A 16,735-nucleotide genomic window follows, 5' to 3' on the forward strand; every position below is an offset into this window, starting at 1 on the left:
ATAAGTGTTGTCCTCTGAAGATGCCGGCCACATAGACTGGTGAAACGTTAGGAAAAACAACCTTCAGAACACGGCCAAAGAGTCCGAAAAACCCACAACAACCATTAGATCCTGGTCGTGAAAGCCTTTGCGAATACACTATCTGATGACTCTAACCATTTGTGAAATAAGTCTATTTGTGAAATAAAGACTAGACACAGAACACCGTGACCTTCCCACCATGGTGTACCTATTCATCTACTCACATTTTTACAGGCTTTCAAACTGCTAGGTTGGCAGGAGAAACACTATTTTAGGCATTAAAAGAAGTTTATTCTCCAAATCCCGCAAGGTGCTAGTTCCTTTCTATTGAGCGTTGGTTAGGCCTCCTCTTGAGTTCCATGTTTAGTTCTGAACACCACACTTCAAGAAAAGTACAGTGGACCCTCTACTTAAGGAATTAATCCGTATTGGAATGGTGGCTGCAAGTCGAAAAGTCTGTAAGTCGAATCTCCATTGACCTACAATGCACTGAAAACCGATTAATCCCATAACCAGTGGTTTTTATTCTATTTTTATTCCATTTTGGTTTTTTTCTGGTCTGTAAGTCGATTCTCTGGCTGCAAGTTGAATCTAAATTTTGCAGCCAGAGAAGTCTGTAACTCGAAAAGTTTGTAAGTCGAGGGTCCACTGTACTGACAAATTGGACCAAGTTCAGAGGAGGGCAACCAGGATGATAAAAGGGTTGGAAACCAAGCAGTGGGAAGAAAGACAGAAAGAACTGGGCATGTTTAGCCTTGAGAAAAGAAGGCTGGGGGACATATGATCACACTCTTCAAAGACTCTCCTACAAAAGAGAGGCAGGGTCCTCCCAGAGTGTGGGACATGCAAAAATGGGCTGAACTGTGCAGAGAAAACCAGATTTAGGCTGAATCAGGTGAAACCTCTTAACTGTTGACAGTGGAATGACCATGGGGTCTACTACCTTTATTGGACAGAGGGTTGGGCTAGATGGCCTTACAGGCCCCATCCAACTTCACTATTCTCCAATTCTGTGCCTCAAGAGGTGGTGAACCAGCCCTGGAGGTGTTCAAAAGAAATTTAGACACCCACCTGGCAGATATCCTTTAATCTGTTTACCTTTATTGAGCAGGGAGCTGGACTGGATGGCCTCAGATTCCCCTTCCAACTTCATGATTCTGGGACTCATGCTTTCCGAGAGGCAGCCTACATTGGAGAACGTCTCACTGCACATGCGTGAGTCCCCCCTCTCAGCTGAGGAGCAGGTGCACGTGGAGCCCAGCCTCTGCAAGCAGCTGCTAGCCTTCCTCCCACGGTGGTGGTGGGGGCGGCAGGAAACGTTAAGGAGGACAGAAGGGGCTGCAGGAATGGAGTAGAGGGAGGAAGGGTGTTTGGGCAGGAAGGGGCCAATGAACCCAAAAGTTCAGGAGCAGGAGAATGAATTGAGGGATAGGATCCTATATACAGGGTATTAAAGTCAGGGTGGGTGGAGAAGGGGGACAAATGGTTTTACCCCGTATGTTGCAGAGGGAGGTGTTTCGATTGGCTCATGACCTACCCTGAGCAGGACCCCCATGGGGGGAGCGGAGCAGAAAACCCTGACCAGAGGAAAACGGCAGTTCTTCTGGCCAAACAGGAGGAAAGAGGTGGACGAAGGCTACCCATCACATCCCCAAGTCCTGTTCCCTCCAGCGAAGCCGACCCCAGCAGAGCCATGAACACCGAGGCCCCACCCAGGACAGGCCGTTCGACAGAATAGGGAGATTTTTGACAACAGGTTTCTCTAAAAAAGGTCTTCACTGACCAAGGATCTCACTTTCATGAGCTGTACCTTGGAACCAATGTGGAAATTGTAAGTGGCGAAGTCACCAAAGGTTTCCATTTGTAATCCCCACGCAAATGGGCAAGTGGAAAGGTTTAATTGAACACTGAGGGGAACATCTTTACACCTGTGGAGGAACCGTGGGGGGGAACCAACAAGAATAATCCTTAATTTGAAAAAAAAAGACATTTCTTGCCACTTCTTGCTTGCCGCCTTTCTCGATTCCTGAAATAATCTTTTCTCCTCTTCCCCAGCCTGGGCAACGCCTGCCATCTGGCAGCAGCTGAGGTTCCCCCCACAGCCAGGGATCGGGACCCCAGTAGTCCAGGCGCAAAGCTCTGCCTCCCTTCCTTGGCTGTGGTTCCCCCCCCTTCCTTCCAGATCACTCCCTTGGCTGCCCACAAGTTTAGGAGACCGAGGCACCCGATCCATGCCGGATGCAGGGGAAGAGGGGTCTCTGGAGAGAGGGGGGGATCCAGTGCTCTCGGGAGCATCTGGTGGGGACAGAGGGAGAGACTAGAAGGGGGACTAAGAGGGGCCCTGGGCCTGATCCACCACAGGGCTCTCCTCAGGTTCTTATACAGCTTCCTCTAGGAGAAAGGCGAGAGGGAAAAAGGACTCCCTCTCCCACCGTTCCCTCCCCAAAAGAACCGGACACCCCAGAGCGGCTTGGAAGGAAAAGCCCCCACGCCGAGCTGCTTCTCACCCACAGCAGTTAAGGCAGGGTTGAGCTGAGGAGGATTGCGAACTAAAATACTAACACTCTGCACAGGTTCAGAGAGGGAGCATGGTAGATAACCAAATGGGGGATCTTGCAATCTGGGCTCGAACCTGCACTTGGCCCAGGAAACTCACCGGTCGTCTGCCTCCTTCTGGGGCCTTCTTTTGGGAACCCCGAGGTCTTTTCCAGCAATGCCACCAGGAAGCCCCCCCCCCAACACAGAGAGAAAGGGGGAGAGAAGGGGGGAGGAAATCCCTCCACCCACCAACCCCAAACCCCGTCCTGTAGTGGATAACCAGCCTGGGATGTGGTCGGGATGGAGATCTGCTCGGCCCTTCCCTCTCCTGGATCCAGAGCCACGGAACCGAGTTCTTCTGAAGAGTCCCCTTCAAACACCAGAGAGGGAGGGGGAACCAGAAGGGGCTCAGGAGGGCAAGGCAGGCATTGGGTGGGATGGGAGCCCCCTCGCAGCCAGCTGACTCCCCTCTTCTCCCCCAAAGCCCCATTTCTTGGACCCCTAGTGTTCCCCCCCTTTGCAGCCCCCTCCCTCCGTCCTTGCAACCCTCCCCAAGGACAGGAGGTATTAAAGTAACTTTTCCAAGCCTAGGCAAAAGGAGGGGATGAGGTGGGGGTGTTGTATGGCGGAAGTAGAATTTGCTGGGGGGAGATAAAGAGCATAGGAGGAAAGAGCTCCCTCTTTTTTCTCCCCCCCCCACTAGCCCCCTTCCCAAAATGCAGCCTGCAGGATCTGGGGAAGGAGGGGGGCCTCCCATGCAGGAAAGGTGAGGAGGAGCCATTGACACACATAGACAAAGGGTCCGGGTGTCTTACTCAGGCGGAGGGCGAGATCGAGACCCCTTCCAGACTTCCCATCTGTCCCCCCCTCCAAATTCAGCCGCCCTCCAGCAGAAAAAGGAGGATCGGGAGGAAAACAAAATAGGCGCCTCCCCTCCCCTCCTTTGCAAGGCCTTCGCGCGTTGCAGGCCGAGCTGGAGGAGGGGCCCGATCCGGACTGCAGGGCCTCTTGGGGGGAGTGTTTTGTCTGTTCTACAACCCCTTAGCCCCCCCCCCGTTGTGGTCCTGCGCCCCGTACCCCGATTGCTCACCTCCTTGCTGGGCCTCTAGCAGGAAACTGGAGAGGAAGCCTCCGCCCCCCCTTGCAAAGCGGCCTTTTTCCGGGGGGGGGGGAATCCTAGAGGTGGGGGGAAGGAGGAGGCTGGACTCCCACCTTCCCACTTCCGGTTCCGCCTCGACCCCCACCCTTTGGAGCGGCTCCCCTTTCCCCCCCCTTTGAGAGCTCCTTGGTTTTTCCTCTTCCAGAATGGAAAGAGGGGCGGTGGGGGGGGGGGAGAAAGAGGGAGGAGCGGAAGGGGCGGAGCCTCAAAGGGGGATGGGGGAGGTGCACAGACAGGAGAGGGGGGAAGACCACGTGGGGGGAGGGCGGAGAGCCTCCTTATTCTTCCCCCACCATCAGGATCTGCCAAGTTTGAAACATTGCAACAAGCCTTCCTCCATGCAGAAGGCGTCGCAACTCTCAAACACACACACACACACACAGACAAATACACACACAAACACAAAGACACCCCATCATGCACAGCCAGCGCCCTCCCCGCGGAAAACTAGCCCGTCCTCCCCAACCCACATGCACCCTCTTGTCAGAGGCTGGGGGGGCTCGGCGGAAAGAAAAGTCGGGGGGATTTTTGCTGGAGGGCAGAAAGCCCCCCCCCGCCGTTGTTTTCTACGAGCAGAAGATCACAGCCGGGGAGGCCGAAAGGGGCAACATCGGGGGGGGGGGGAGAACCTTTCTTCCCACCCCATTCAGGCACCGCCGCAGAGGCAGAAGGGGAAAAAACCCCACCTCTTCCCTCCCCCCCCCCACATTGTGAAAGGAACTCGACAGTACGATCTACTGTATTACTTCTGGGCGACTCTGTTTATGATTCACACGTGGATTTGCACCAGTGAATCATACCCCCCGGGTGGCCAGTTCTGGCACGGCGCCTTGGAGCCCTTTTCACAGAGAGGCCAAGAATTGGCAGATGGGTTTGGAAAAAAGAAGTCCATAAACCCCCCAGAAAAAAAGGCTCTTCCCACTACGGCAACAGAAAGCCCCCCCTCAACACACACACAAAGGCAGAGAGGGAGGAAATCCCTCCCTCCACCCACTCACCCCACCTCCCTGCACCGGATCCCCAGCATGGGATCTGGTCGGGAGGGGGATCTGGTCGGCCCTTCCCTCTCCTGGATCCAGAGCCACTGAACCAAGGGCTTCTCGAGGGGGAGGGGGATCCAGAAGGGGCTCAGGAGGGCAGGCCAGTCATGGGCAGGAGCCCCATCGCAGCCAGCTGACCCCTATAGCACAATTTCTGGGACCCCTCGTAACTTTTCCAAGCCTAGGCAAAAGGGGGGGGGATAAGGCAGGGGTGTTGTATGGAGGAAGCAGCAGTTGGGAGAAAGTGAAAGAGCACAGGGGGTAAGAGCTCCCTCTCCCCCCCCGTCCCCCCCCTCCAAATACAGCTTTCAGGATCTGGGGAATGAGGGGGGCGTCTCCTTGCAGGAAAGCCGAGGAGCCATTGACACACATAGACAAAGGGTCCTGATGTCTTAATCAGGCGCGGGGGGAGGGAAGGGCGCGATTTGAGACCCCTCCCAGGCTTCCCATCTGTCCTCCCTCCAAATTTAGTCCCCCATCCCTGAGGAAGAGGAGGACGACTCGGGAGAAAAAGTAGGCACCCCCTCCGCCCCTTTGCAAGGCCTTCGCACCTAGCAGACTGAGCGGAAGGAGGGGCCCAATCCGGACTGCAGGGCCTCTTGGGGGGGGGAGTGTCTTTTGTTTGTTTCTTTAGAGTACTTGCAACCCCTTAGCCCCCCTCTTGTTCCGGTCCTGCGCCCCACTCCACCCCAATTGCTCACCTCCTTGCTGGTCCTTTGGCGGGAAACTCACGAGGAAGCAACCTTTGCGGGGGGGGGGGAATCCTAGAGGTGGGAGGCAGGAGGAGGCCGGATTCCCACCTTCCCACCTCTGCTTCCGCCTCGACCCACCCCTGGGAGCAGCTCATTTCCCCCTTTGAGAGCTCTCGTTTTTTCCTGTTTTCCAGAATGGAAAGAAGGGCACTGGGGATCAATTGGAGGCAGTGTGCAGCGTATGGTCTGAGCACTGATAGGATGACCCCCACCAGCCCTTCATCCTCTGCAGAAATGCTGGCAGCACTCTTATGTTGGTTTCCCCAAAACCAACCTCTGGACAGGACACTGAACATGGGCAGTCAACTTCATTGGTCGACCACGGCAAGGCCTGTTCTGAGTGGAAACGGCACAGTAGTCCCAGGATGTAAAATGGGTATCAATGGTGATACCCATGGGCTTATCTTTGAATAAAGTATTGATACCCATTTTACATCTTGGAACGTCCGTCTCTTCTTGCTTGACAGATTCAAGGAAGGTACCTGTCCCTTTTTCCCCTGTTCTGAGTGGAAGTTGTCCTGTTAAACCGCCGTATGGTCTTGGCCACCATGCTGCAGCTCAGTTTCAGGGTTTTGGCAATCTTCTTATAGCCTAGGCCATCTTTTATAGAGAGTAACAGTTCGTTTTTTCAGATCCTCAGATACTTCATTACCATGCGGTGTCAATAGTTCTGCAGAATAGCAATCTCCAACCACCAAGATGGTCTCCCACCCTAAAGCTTCTTTCACTGCTGTTAAAGAAGATGCTCTTCTTTAAGATCCTCTTCATGCTCTGCCCTGTAATTTCACTTTCCGGTTCCTGCCACAAAAGGTAACCTGGAAGTACAATCCTATCTTTTTCAGTAAGCCTGGTTTCCTACAGCACAATTCCGATAGCAAACCTGGGAAGTCCTCCTCATGGAAGGGGAGCTGGGAGTCCCTGAAGGAACGAGCAAAACACCCCCCCAAAAAAAAACAGAAATCATTTTCCCAGTATAGTCTAACATTTGCTGTCTAAGTACTAAACTGGTCAAGTTGTCAAGTCCAACTTCCAAAAACGATAACCAGCGCCTATATACTCCCGTTAAACTGGAATTCTGGAACATAGCTGGTCACCTTTCTGACATACCATCTGCCAGATCGAAATGTTTCTGTCTGTGCTTTTAATGCTGCCCTTTCCATGGAATTCAACCATTTAGAAATATTGAATGCTATTTATTATTCCTGCTTTCATTTTACTTTCAGAGGTGATCCTGGTCAGTGGAAAAGCAGAGGGTGGCAGCCTGTGCTGGATGGGGAGCGAGATCTTCTGGATCCAGGCTACAGAGGCCTCCACAAGGAAAAAGATTTCTGGAGATTTCTCGAAATGAGATCTCTCCAGGTAGGGATCCCTTATCCACTTGGGCACAGATTGTGACTGATATTTCTAACCTGCCACTGTTTATAGAAGTGGCCAGACCCTCAAAGAAGGTCACAACCAATTAATCTCAAATAATCCAAGACCCACCAGTCAGCCTCAGAGCTGTTCTGCAATGCGGGCTGTTTATCGTGGATTGGCACCATTCCCCTCAAGGCCAACCAGGCCAAAATCACCATCTGCCCCAAACGGTGGCCTTTTCTGTTCTCGTCACCCCTTGTCTCTATCACAGCCATCCTATTATTTCCCCTTTATCGACTCCAACACTGGCCTTTCCAATCTAAGGCACTACATATTTTAAGCAGTCCATTTTCTGCTCTGGTGTTGATTTCTGGGTGAGACCCTTTTTTCAAGATCGTAGTTAATTTCCTGACTGCTGAAATAGTTTCTTATCTTTCTACTCAGAAGAGAAAATGTTGCATTTCCAGGATAAAGTAGAAGCCCCCTCTGCCTGTTACAAATCCATTTCTTGATTAATATGGCTAATTAAAATAATAGTCCCTCCTTTTCACTGTTCATAGCAAAACCGGCATACTTTGTGCAGAAAGTGAACAAGGATGTTGATGTCAAGGCTTTATTGAAATGGCAGGCATCCAACCTCCAGTCTAATTCTTACTAAGTCTATCCTACCAATCTTAAAGAATAAAATATAGAAAAATTCACAACCTAAGAAAAGGGCACTATTTAATTTCTAAAAAAGCATTTCCCAACATTAAAAAAAGCCACCACAGATAGCTTACAGATTGTATTCTAATTAGCTTATAAATACTCAAATACACACTGATAGGCGGCATTGCGTAACTTCTTCAAGAATTACTTTCAGTCAGAATAATTAAATTTCAATCCAAATGACATTCCCAATAAAATCCTCACCAGAAAAAGGCAGCTCTCCAACAAAATATTTAATTTTGCCCATTGAGATAAACAGTTTTGCTACTCCTGAAAGAAGAAAAGTCACAACACTGTTCTTCTAGCTGACATATTCAAAGAGTTGTTTCTCTAAAGTTTCAATAAGGTTGCCACTGGAACAGTGGGCTCTTTCCACATTCCACATAGCTGAAGTAGTTTTGGCCTTGGATGTGTTCTTCCCTATAAAGGCCACCACTGTAGGAGCAGCTCCTTTCACAATCCAAGTGTGATGATATTGAAGGAGAATGGGACTTGTAGAAAATGGAGTCAGTCAGGTCTCAAAGTGAAAGGAAGGCATGGGAATGTGGAAAAGGCCGAGAGGCTCACTTCCTTAATTTACAGCCAGGCTGGTAGAGAGTGAATCCTGATGAGAGGCAAGGTCGAAGAGGCCCAGGGCGGAAGACCCAAAAAATTCCCAACTAATTGGAACGGAGATAACACACCTGCGGCTGAGGCAGAGGGAGCACTTACGCCTCTCTTGAGTTAATTGGTTTACAGCCATGAAGGAGGAGGTCCAAGTGACAGGATTTGGGCTAAACCTGGTGAAATTGTTAAATGCAGTTTTGCACCATGACAGTAAGTACTGTAAGGATCAGAGCTAAAAAGAGAAGCTAAGCATGAGTTTGTTCAGCTGAGCTGAATTGTACCAGCAGTATGAACATCCCAGGATTGGCTATCCCTGAGATATAGCAGGGAGACCAAGCAGACACAATTCTGTGGGTTGTTGTGGGTGTTGCTGTTGGTCGTGGAGTGCTGTCCTCTTGGAGCTGTGCCTGAGAATCCTGTGGAAGCTGTATCTACATGCTTGGGAGTAGTGGAACTCTGGCAAACCGGACTGACTGCATGGTATATGACTATATGACTATTTACTGGACTCTGACTCTGATTTAAGCTCTGTACTCTCTGGAACTGCTGTGAATGACTATTGGAACTGGAACAAGGACTACGTTGTGTATATATCTGTACATATCCTGTAAATAATACAAGTATTCTGCTATCAAGACTGTTTGGTGCTTGTGTCTTCACATCACTGGGAAGCTCTGCTGGTTATCACCTACTGGGGTTTGGCTAAATCCAGAAGAGTGGAAAAGGCCATTGATTAGCTACCATAGAGAAGTCCTCTTTAAGTGAGCTCTTGTGAGTTCTATGGAATCACAAAGCCCATGTTGAAGTAATTGCAAAGTATTGAGTAAAGTGTTCTTTAAGAGTCAGGCTTGTTCAAGGCACATATGCTATGCACTGCTGAGGTTTGAGGACCTGGCTCAGTAGAAAGCAGTAGATTTGTTGCCTGTGGACCTCTGCCCGAATGCCCTATGCTGCTTAGGGAGACTTCAGCATCTCACCAAGTATTCATATGGTTTCTCCCCAGTGTGTGAATGTTTCATTTGACATGCAAACATTCGCTGGATGGTTTTGCTCCTGTGAATTTTTCGATGTCAACAACTCATGAATTTGGAGCTCTCCCCACATTCCATGCATTTCTGTGGCATTTCCCCAGTGTGATGTGATGCGAGCAAAGGAGACTGCTGACACTGAGACCTTTTCCACATTCCATGCACTTCTATGCTTTCCATTCCATGTAACTTCTTTGATGTAAAGTAAGGCTATTACTCAGACTGAAGCTCTGTCCACATTCCATAAATTTCTATGGTTTCTCCCCAGTGTGAGTTCTTTGATGGAAAGTGAATTGAAGTCTCCAACTGAAGTTCTTTCCACATTCCATGCATTTATATGGTTTCTCCCCAGTGTGAATTCTTTGATGGGAACTGAAGCCACTGCTCTGACTGAAGCTCTGTCCACATTCCATAAATTTCTATGGTTTCTCCCCAGTGTGAGTTCTTTGATGGAAAGTGAATTGAAGTCTCCAACTGAAGTTCTTTCCACATTCCATGCATTTATATGGTTTCTCCCCAGTGTGAATTCTTTGATGGGAACTGAAGCCACTGCTCTGACTGAAGCTCTTTCCACATTCCATGCATTTATATGGTTTCTCCCCAGTGTGAGTTCTTTGATGGGAACTCAAGTCATCTCTCCGACTGAAGCTCTTCCCACATTCCATGCATTTATATGGTTTCTCCCCAGTGTGAGTTCTTTCATGGCAACTCAATTGAAGTCTCCGACTGAAGCTCTTTCCACATTCCATGCATTTATATGGTTTCTCCCCAGTGTGAGTCCTTTGATGGGAACTTAGGCCACTGCTATGACTGAAGCTCTTTCCACATTGCATGCATTTATAGGATTTCTCCCCAGTGTGAATTCTTTGATGGGAACTGAGGCCACTGCTCCGACTGAAGCTCTTTCCGCATGCCATGCATTTATATGGTTTCTCCCCTGTGTGAGTTCTTTGATGTAAACTCAGTTCATCTCTCCGACTGAAGCTCTTCCCACATTCCATGCATTTATATGGTTTCGCCCCAGTATGAGTTCTTTCATGGGAAGTCAATTGAGTTCTCTGACTGAAACTCTTTCCACAATCCATGCATTTACATGGTTTCTCCCCTGTATGAATTCTTAGATGTAAACTCAGCTGAGTGCTACGACTGAAGCTCTTTCCACATTCCATGCATTTATATGGTTTCTCCCCTGTATGAATTCTTAGATGTAAACTCAGCCGATTGCTACGACTGAAGTTCTTTCCACATTCCATGCATTTATATGGTTTCTCCCCTGTGTGAATTCTTAGATGGGAACTCAGGTAACTGCTGTGACTGAAGCTCTTTCCACATTCCATGCATTTATATGGTTTCTCCCCAGTGTGAGTTCTCTCATGGGAAGTCAACTGAGGTCTCCGACTGAAGCTCTTTCCACATTCCATGCATTTATATGGTTTCTCACCAGTGTGAGTTCTTTGATGGGAACTCAATTTCTCACTCCGAATGAAGCTCTTTCCACATTCCATACATTTATATGGTTTCTCCCCAGTGTGAGTTCTTTGATGTCTATTCAGGGCACTGCTCTGACTGAAGCTCTTCCCACATTCCATGCATTTATATAGTTTCTCCCCACTGTGACTTCTTTGATGGGAACTCAGGGTACTGCTGTGACTGAAGCTCTTCCCACATTCCATGCATTTATATGGTTTCTCCCCAGTGTGAGTTCTTTGATGGGAACTCAGGGTACTGCTCTGACTGAAGCTCTTTCCACATTCCATACATTTAAATGGTTTTTCCCCTGTGTGTATTCTTTGATGGGAATAGAGGCCACTTCTGTGACCGATACTCTTTCCACACTGTTGGCATTTGTATTGTCTCTCGACTCTCACCGGTTTTTCACTTGATGTACAATCACTCTGCATCGTGATGCTCTTTCCTTTTTCTATGAATTTATGTTCTTTTTTCTTCTTGAGTTTTTCATGCGATCAGAAGTGCATCAACATTAATAGCAGTAGAAGCTGGAGTTTTCTTTATTTCTCTTTTTTCTGTCTTCCCTTCTTCCCTTTTCATCCTTTTTCTTTGGTGCTCCACACTTGGGTTTTGTTTTCAATGAAAGAATGACTGGCTCCATAGAATTCCCATTGTCCTCTTCATGACCTGAAGAAGAGAAGAAAAGAGATCAAAGAGGAGTGGAATTTAAAAAACAAAGACCTTACTTGCTTGGAGGAGTTCAAATCCTGAGGGCCAGATGAACTGCATCCAAGGATAATGAAGGAGCTGGCTGAAGACTTCCACAGAATAGCAAGGAAAGACAAGAGGTCCTTCTTAAATGAATAGTGCAAAGAAATATAGGAAAATAAGAGAAAGGGATAAACCAGAGATCTGTTCAAGAAAACTGGAGATATTAAAGTAAGCTTTTGTTCAAATATGGGGATGAAAAACCACTGGGCTAGTTAGGTATAAGCTAAACCAAATCCCTTATGAATACACAGTGGAAGTGAAGAACAGATTGAAGGAACTGGATTTGGTGGACAGAGTGCCTGAAGAACTTTGGATAGAGGCTCGTAACACTGTCCAGGAGGCAACAACAAAACCATCCCAAAGAAAAGGAAATTGTCACATACAGCACTGATGGTACCTGTCTGTCATGGGTTTGGAGGGAAAGTTCCATCCTATGGGGAGTGGAAGGCGGGACATCAGGGGGGAGGAGCTGTACTGTATATATATTTGGAGCTTGTGTGGAGAGTTAGGAGTTGGAGTCTGTGTGTCAGACTGGTTACAACTGTCGGTCAGTTAGTACATACCTGATAGGTTCAGGTTTCTTTCTAGGTAGCCAGAACTGATAGGTTCAGGGTCTGTGCATTACTTTAAAGGGTTCAGTGGGAACCAATCTGTTATATGTGTATGTTTGGGGCTATGCCACGTTACATTATCCTATTTACCTGATTCTTTTATTTATCCTGTTTGTTATTTCAATAAACCTTGTTTTTTTATTTATTAAAATCCATTCCTGGTCTGTGTGACTCCTTACAGGGAATGGTTGGTGGCAGCATAAGTACAGGGTGGCATACTCCAGTAGGTCTGGGGTTGTCACAGAAATGCAAGTAAGCAAAGTGGCTGTCCAATGATGTCTTACAAATAGCAGAGAAGAGAAAGGAAACAAAATGCAAGGGAGACAGGGAAAGTTACTGAAAATTGAATGCAGACTAGCAGAATAGCAATGAGAGACAAGAGGGCCTTCTTAAACGAACAATGCGAAGAAATAGAAAAAATATAGAAAAGGAAAAACCAGAGATCTGTTCAAGAAAACTGGAGATATTAAAGGATCTTTTTGTGCAAAAATGAACATGATAAAGTACAAAAATGGGAGAGACCTCACAGAAGCAGAAGACATCAAGAAGAGGTGGCAAGAATACAGAGAGGAACTATACGAGAAAGATTTGGATATCCCGGCCAACCCAGATAGTGTGGCTGCTGACCTTGAGCCAGACATCCTGGAGAGTGAAGTCAAGTGGGCCTTAGAAAGCTTGTGTAACAACAAGGCCAGTGGATGTGATGGCATTCCAGTGGAACTATTTAAAATCTTATAAGATGACCTGTTAAGGTGCTACATTCAACATGCCAGCAAGTTTGGTAAACTCAACAGTGGCCAGAGGACTGGAAAAGATCAGTCTACATACCAATCCCAAAGAAGGGCAGTGCCAAAGAATGCTCCAACTACCGTACAATTGCACTCACTTCACACGCTAGCAAGGTTAGCTTCAACAGTATGTCGACCCAGTACTCCCAGAAGTGCAAGCTGGATTTTGAAGGGACAGAGGAACTCGAGACCAAATTGCTAAGCATGCGCTGGATTATGGAGAAAGCCAGAGAGTTACAGAAAAGCATCTACTTCTGCTTCATTGGCTATGCAAAAGCCTTTGACTGTGTGGACCACAGCAAACTATGGCAAGTTCTTAAAGAAATGGGAGTGCCTGACCATCTTAGCTATCTCCTGAGGAATCTATATTTCGGACAGGATATGGAACAACTGATTGGTTCAAAATTCAGAAAGGAGTAGAACAAAGCTATACATTGTCACCCTGCTTATTTAATTTATATGCAGAATACATCATGCGGAAGGCTGGACTGGATGAATCCCAAGACAGAATTAAGATTGCCAGAAGAAATATCAACAACCTCTGATGTGCACATGATACCACTCTGATGGCAGAAATTGAGGAGGAATTAAAGAACCTCTTAATGAGGGTGAAAGGCAAGCACAAAAAATGGTCAGAAACTCAACAGAAAAAAACCTCAAGATCATGGCCACTGGTCCCATCACCTCCTGGCAAACAGAAGGGATGATACAGAGACAATGACATATTTTATTTTCTTGGGCTCCATGATCACTGCAGATGGTGACATCAGCCAAAAAATTAAAAGACAGCTGCTTCTTGGTAGGAAAGCGATGACAAACCAACAGCATCTTAAAAAGCAGAGACATCACCTTGGCAACAAAGGTCCACATAGTCAATGGTATGGCTTTTCCAGCAGCAATGTATGGAAGTGAGAGCTGGACCATAAAGAAGGCTAACCTCTGAAGAATTGATACTTTTGAATTTTTGGTGCTGGAGGAGACTCTTTTTTTTAATTTTTTAATTTTATTTTCAAAACTATTGGGTAATGGGGAAGGAATACAAAAGGCAAAGGGCAGTGGGGGGGATGGAAAAAGGGTTTTGAGAATAAGAAAACATCAAATGCATAATCATTCAATCTTACATATCAAGTATATAAACATCTAATCTATTCATGTTCCAATAAAGGTTCATCTTTCTTCTTCTTTTTCTTCTTCTTTTGACTATTTTGTCTATGTATTAACCTCTTTCGCTTTCAACTTGTACGTGTAATACAGTTTAAATCTATGTTATTCCCACAGCATCAGAACACCAAGGCCAATTGTGAAATATATCCCCTCTTTCACCCTCCTTTTTTCTTGAGAATGCACTCAGCAGACCCAAAATAATATAAATCCTGCTCTCCCCTCCCCTTTCCTCCCTGTGCTTGTTTTGTTTCTGCGACTCTTTTTTCTTCCATATTTTAAAAGGGGAAACAATATCATTCAAAGTTTGCTTTTCAACCTCAATCGCTACATCTCTTACTGGGTGGTCCTCCATCCCTTGTATATTATCTGATATCTTCATCAATACAGCCGGTTCTGAGATCTCTTTTTGGTGTAATTTAACCTCTGCTACCTTCCCTCCCCTAGAGCCTCCAATCACGTCTTCCATCTGGTCAATATAATAATTTACCTGCATGAATTTTTGCAACAGTGACATCTGAAAAGAAGTTTTCCAGTCTAGCCACCGATCTGTATTTTTCTCAGGGGGAGGTTCCATTTTCTGTTTCCACTATTTTCACTTAAAATTCCCTCTCCCCTTTACCCCAGTACACATCCAATATTTCTAATATTTCACCTTACAACTATACCATATTAGCAATAAGATAGCAGGTACATTCAAGTAAGAGATGGAATCTAAAACATAAATCTCTCAAGTGTCTTTGTAGTCCAGTCTTTTTACACGTCGCTAATATCTTCAGACCGGTTGCTTCTTTTCCCTTCTTTTCTCTTCTCCAAGTTTGTTTTAACCTTCACCCGGCAAGACTCTATTATTAGAATGTCATTTGTCAAGATCCCAGTTCAGTTCAAACCACATAGCCCCCAGTTCACAGCTCACAGTCCGTTTCTTCCTTTTACTTCCAAAGACTTCCTTCTCCTCCCCCGAACAGGGAGATCCAGCAATCAGAGTCCCGGCAATATATTATCCACGGAAAGCAGAGTCCCACACAGTCTAAAAATATATAACCACAGAGGAAAAGGGGTCCAAAGTGAACAGCTTGCAACAGAATTTATTTTTTCAAGGCCCGTCAGTTGATTCTTCAAGAGTTATTTTTCCTCCTTTAATGGAGACACGAGCTATTTCTGCCTGGCTGTTCCTTTCGAAATAACTCGACCTTCAGCTTGGGTAAAGCTGGAATGCTAGGAATGCCGCTCCTTATCTCATTTGGTCATAAATTTGCACACAATCACTTGTTCTTCATTTAATGAGGTTTTTCATAGAACAAGGGCTTCCACTTACTTTGATGTATACTTTCGCCGTGCTTCTGTTTTCTTATTCTCGGCGAATGGAGCTGTCTTTGGCTAGTCTTTGGCTATTTGATATTTTTGGTTTATGCTGTTATAATTGTATATTTTATGTTAGCCGCTCAGAGTGGTACTGACCTACCAGATGGGCGGGATACAAATCAAATAAATAAATAAATAAATAAATAGTTGCCAAAAATGGCACCCATCTTCGTCTGTGCTGATGTGAATTTCCAGAAGAAAGACAGATCGAGTTGCTGCCCAATCTTCTAACTTCTATGGCTCACCAGCTGCTGCAGAAGGGTCTCTCCTGACTCTTCCTTGCCCCCCCCATTTCTGGAAGGGTCCCAGACCGAAGTGGTTCTAGCTTTCCCCGGGAGCTATTCCCGAGAGCTGCTAGCTTCACCAAGACGAAACTCCTCCTCCGGTGCTGGAGGAGACTCTTGAGAGTCCCCTGGACTGCAAAGAAAACAAACCTATCCATTTTGAAAGAAATCAACCCCGAGTGCTCACTGGAAGGACAGATCCTGAAGCTGAGGCTCTAATACTTTGGCCATCTCATGAGAAGAGAAGATTCCCTGACAAAGACCTTGATGTTGGGAAAGAGTGAAGCAAAGAGGAGAAGGGAACGACAGAGGACAAGACTGATGGACATGGTCACCAAAACTACCAACATGAATTTGACTGAACAAAACCTAACAGACTTACCGTATCTCATTTTTTGACCTCCCTGACAGAAAGAGGGAATGCTGTAGATGTAGTATATCTTGACTTTAGCACAGCTTTTGACCAAGTGCCCCGTGATCTCTTGTTTATATAGCTAATTAAGTGTGGGCTCGATAGAACAAAATATTGCAATCACAGTTATAAGATGGGCTATCCCGGGCTCAGCAATACTATAAGCAAAAAAAATCTTGGAATCATTGTAGATGACAAGTTGGGTATGAGCCTACAGTGTGATGTGGCTACAAAAGAAGGAAACAGTATTTTTAAAAAGGTAACGGTTCCCCTTGAAATTTAGTCCAGTCGTGTCCGACTCTAGGGCACGGTACTCATCCCCGTTTGCAAGCCGTAGAGCCAGTATTTGTCCGTATACAGTTTCCGTGGTCTCGTGGCCAGCGCGACTACAGATGGAACACAAGTTACCTTCCCACCGTGGTGTACCAATTTATCTACTCACAGTTTTACAGGCTTTCAAACTGCTAGGTTGGCAGGAAAAACACTATTTTATTCATTTCTTTATTTATTTGACTTATATACTGCCCCATAGCGCTACAAGCACTCTCTGGGCGATTTACAATTTAGTTACACAGGCTACACATTGCCCCCCCCCCAGCAAGCTGGGTACTCATTTTACCGACCTCAGAAGGATGGAAGGCTGAGTCAACCTTGAGCCAGCTACCTGGGATTTGAACCCCAGGTCG

The 16,735-nt window shown here is 46.7% G+C and overlaps 2 protein-coding genes across 6 annotated transcripts in view; both read right to left on the reverse strand.

Moving 5' to 3' along the window:
- The window catches only part of LOC140703806 (uncharacterized), a 30,710-nt gene that overhangs the window by 4,236 nt on the left and 9,739 nt on the right, over positions 1–16,735 (reverse strand). The window contains exon 1 of one of the 4 annotated variants that reach the window (XM_078387853.1): positions 3,650–3,875. The exons of 1 other annotated variant lie outside the window; for it this stretch is intronic. The gene's annotated coding sequence lies outside the window, so the exon portion shown is untranslated. Of the gene's footprint in view, positions 1–1,119; positions 1,145–2,677; positions 2,740–3,649; positions 3,876–16,735 lie in introns of those variants that run through there. 2 more of the 4 variants (XM_072987694.2, XM_078387854.1) reach the window with 2 other exon arrangements.
- The window catches only part of LOC110070852 (uncharacterized), a 28,536-nt gene continuing 19,266 nt past the window's right edge, over positions 7,466–16,735 (reverse strand). For both annotated transcript variants that reach the window (XM_078387844.1, XM_078387843.1), the window contains one exon: positions 7,466–11,344. In XM_078387844.1, the coding sequence (XP_078243970.1) occupies positions 9,628–11,109 (1,482 nt within the window). In that variant the 5' untranslated portion in view covers positions 11,110–11,344 and the 3' untranslated portion in view covers positions 7,466–9,627. The remainder of the gene's footprint in view (positions 11,345–16,735) is intronic.

The sequence above is a fragment of the Pogona vitticeps genome, chromosome 2 (genome assembly GCF_051106095.1).
Source record: "Pogona vitticeps strain Pit_001003342236 chromosome 2, PviZW2.1, whole genome shotgun sequence".
Taxonomy (NCBI): domain Eukaryota; kingdom Metazoa; phylum Chordata; class Lepidosauria; order Squamata; family Agamidae; genus Pogona; species Pogona vitticeps.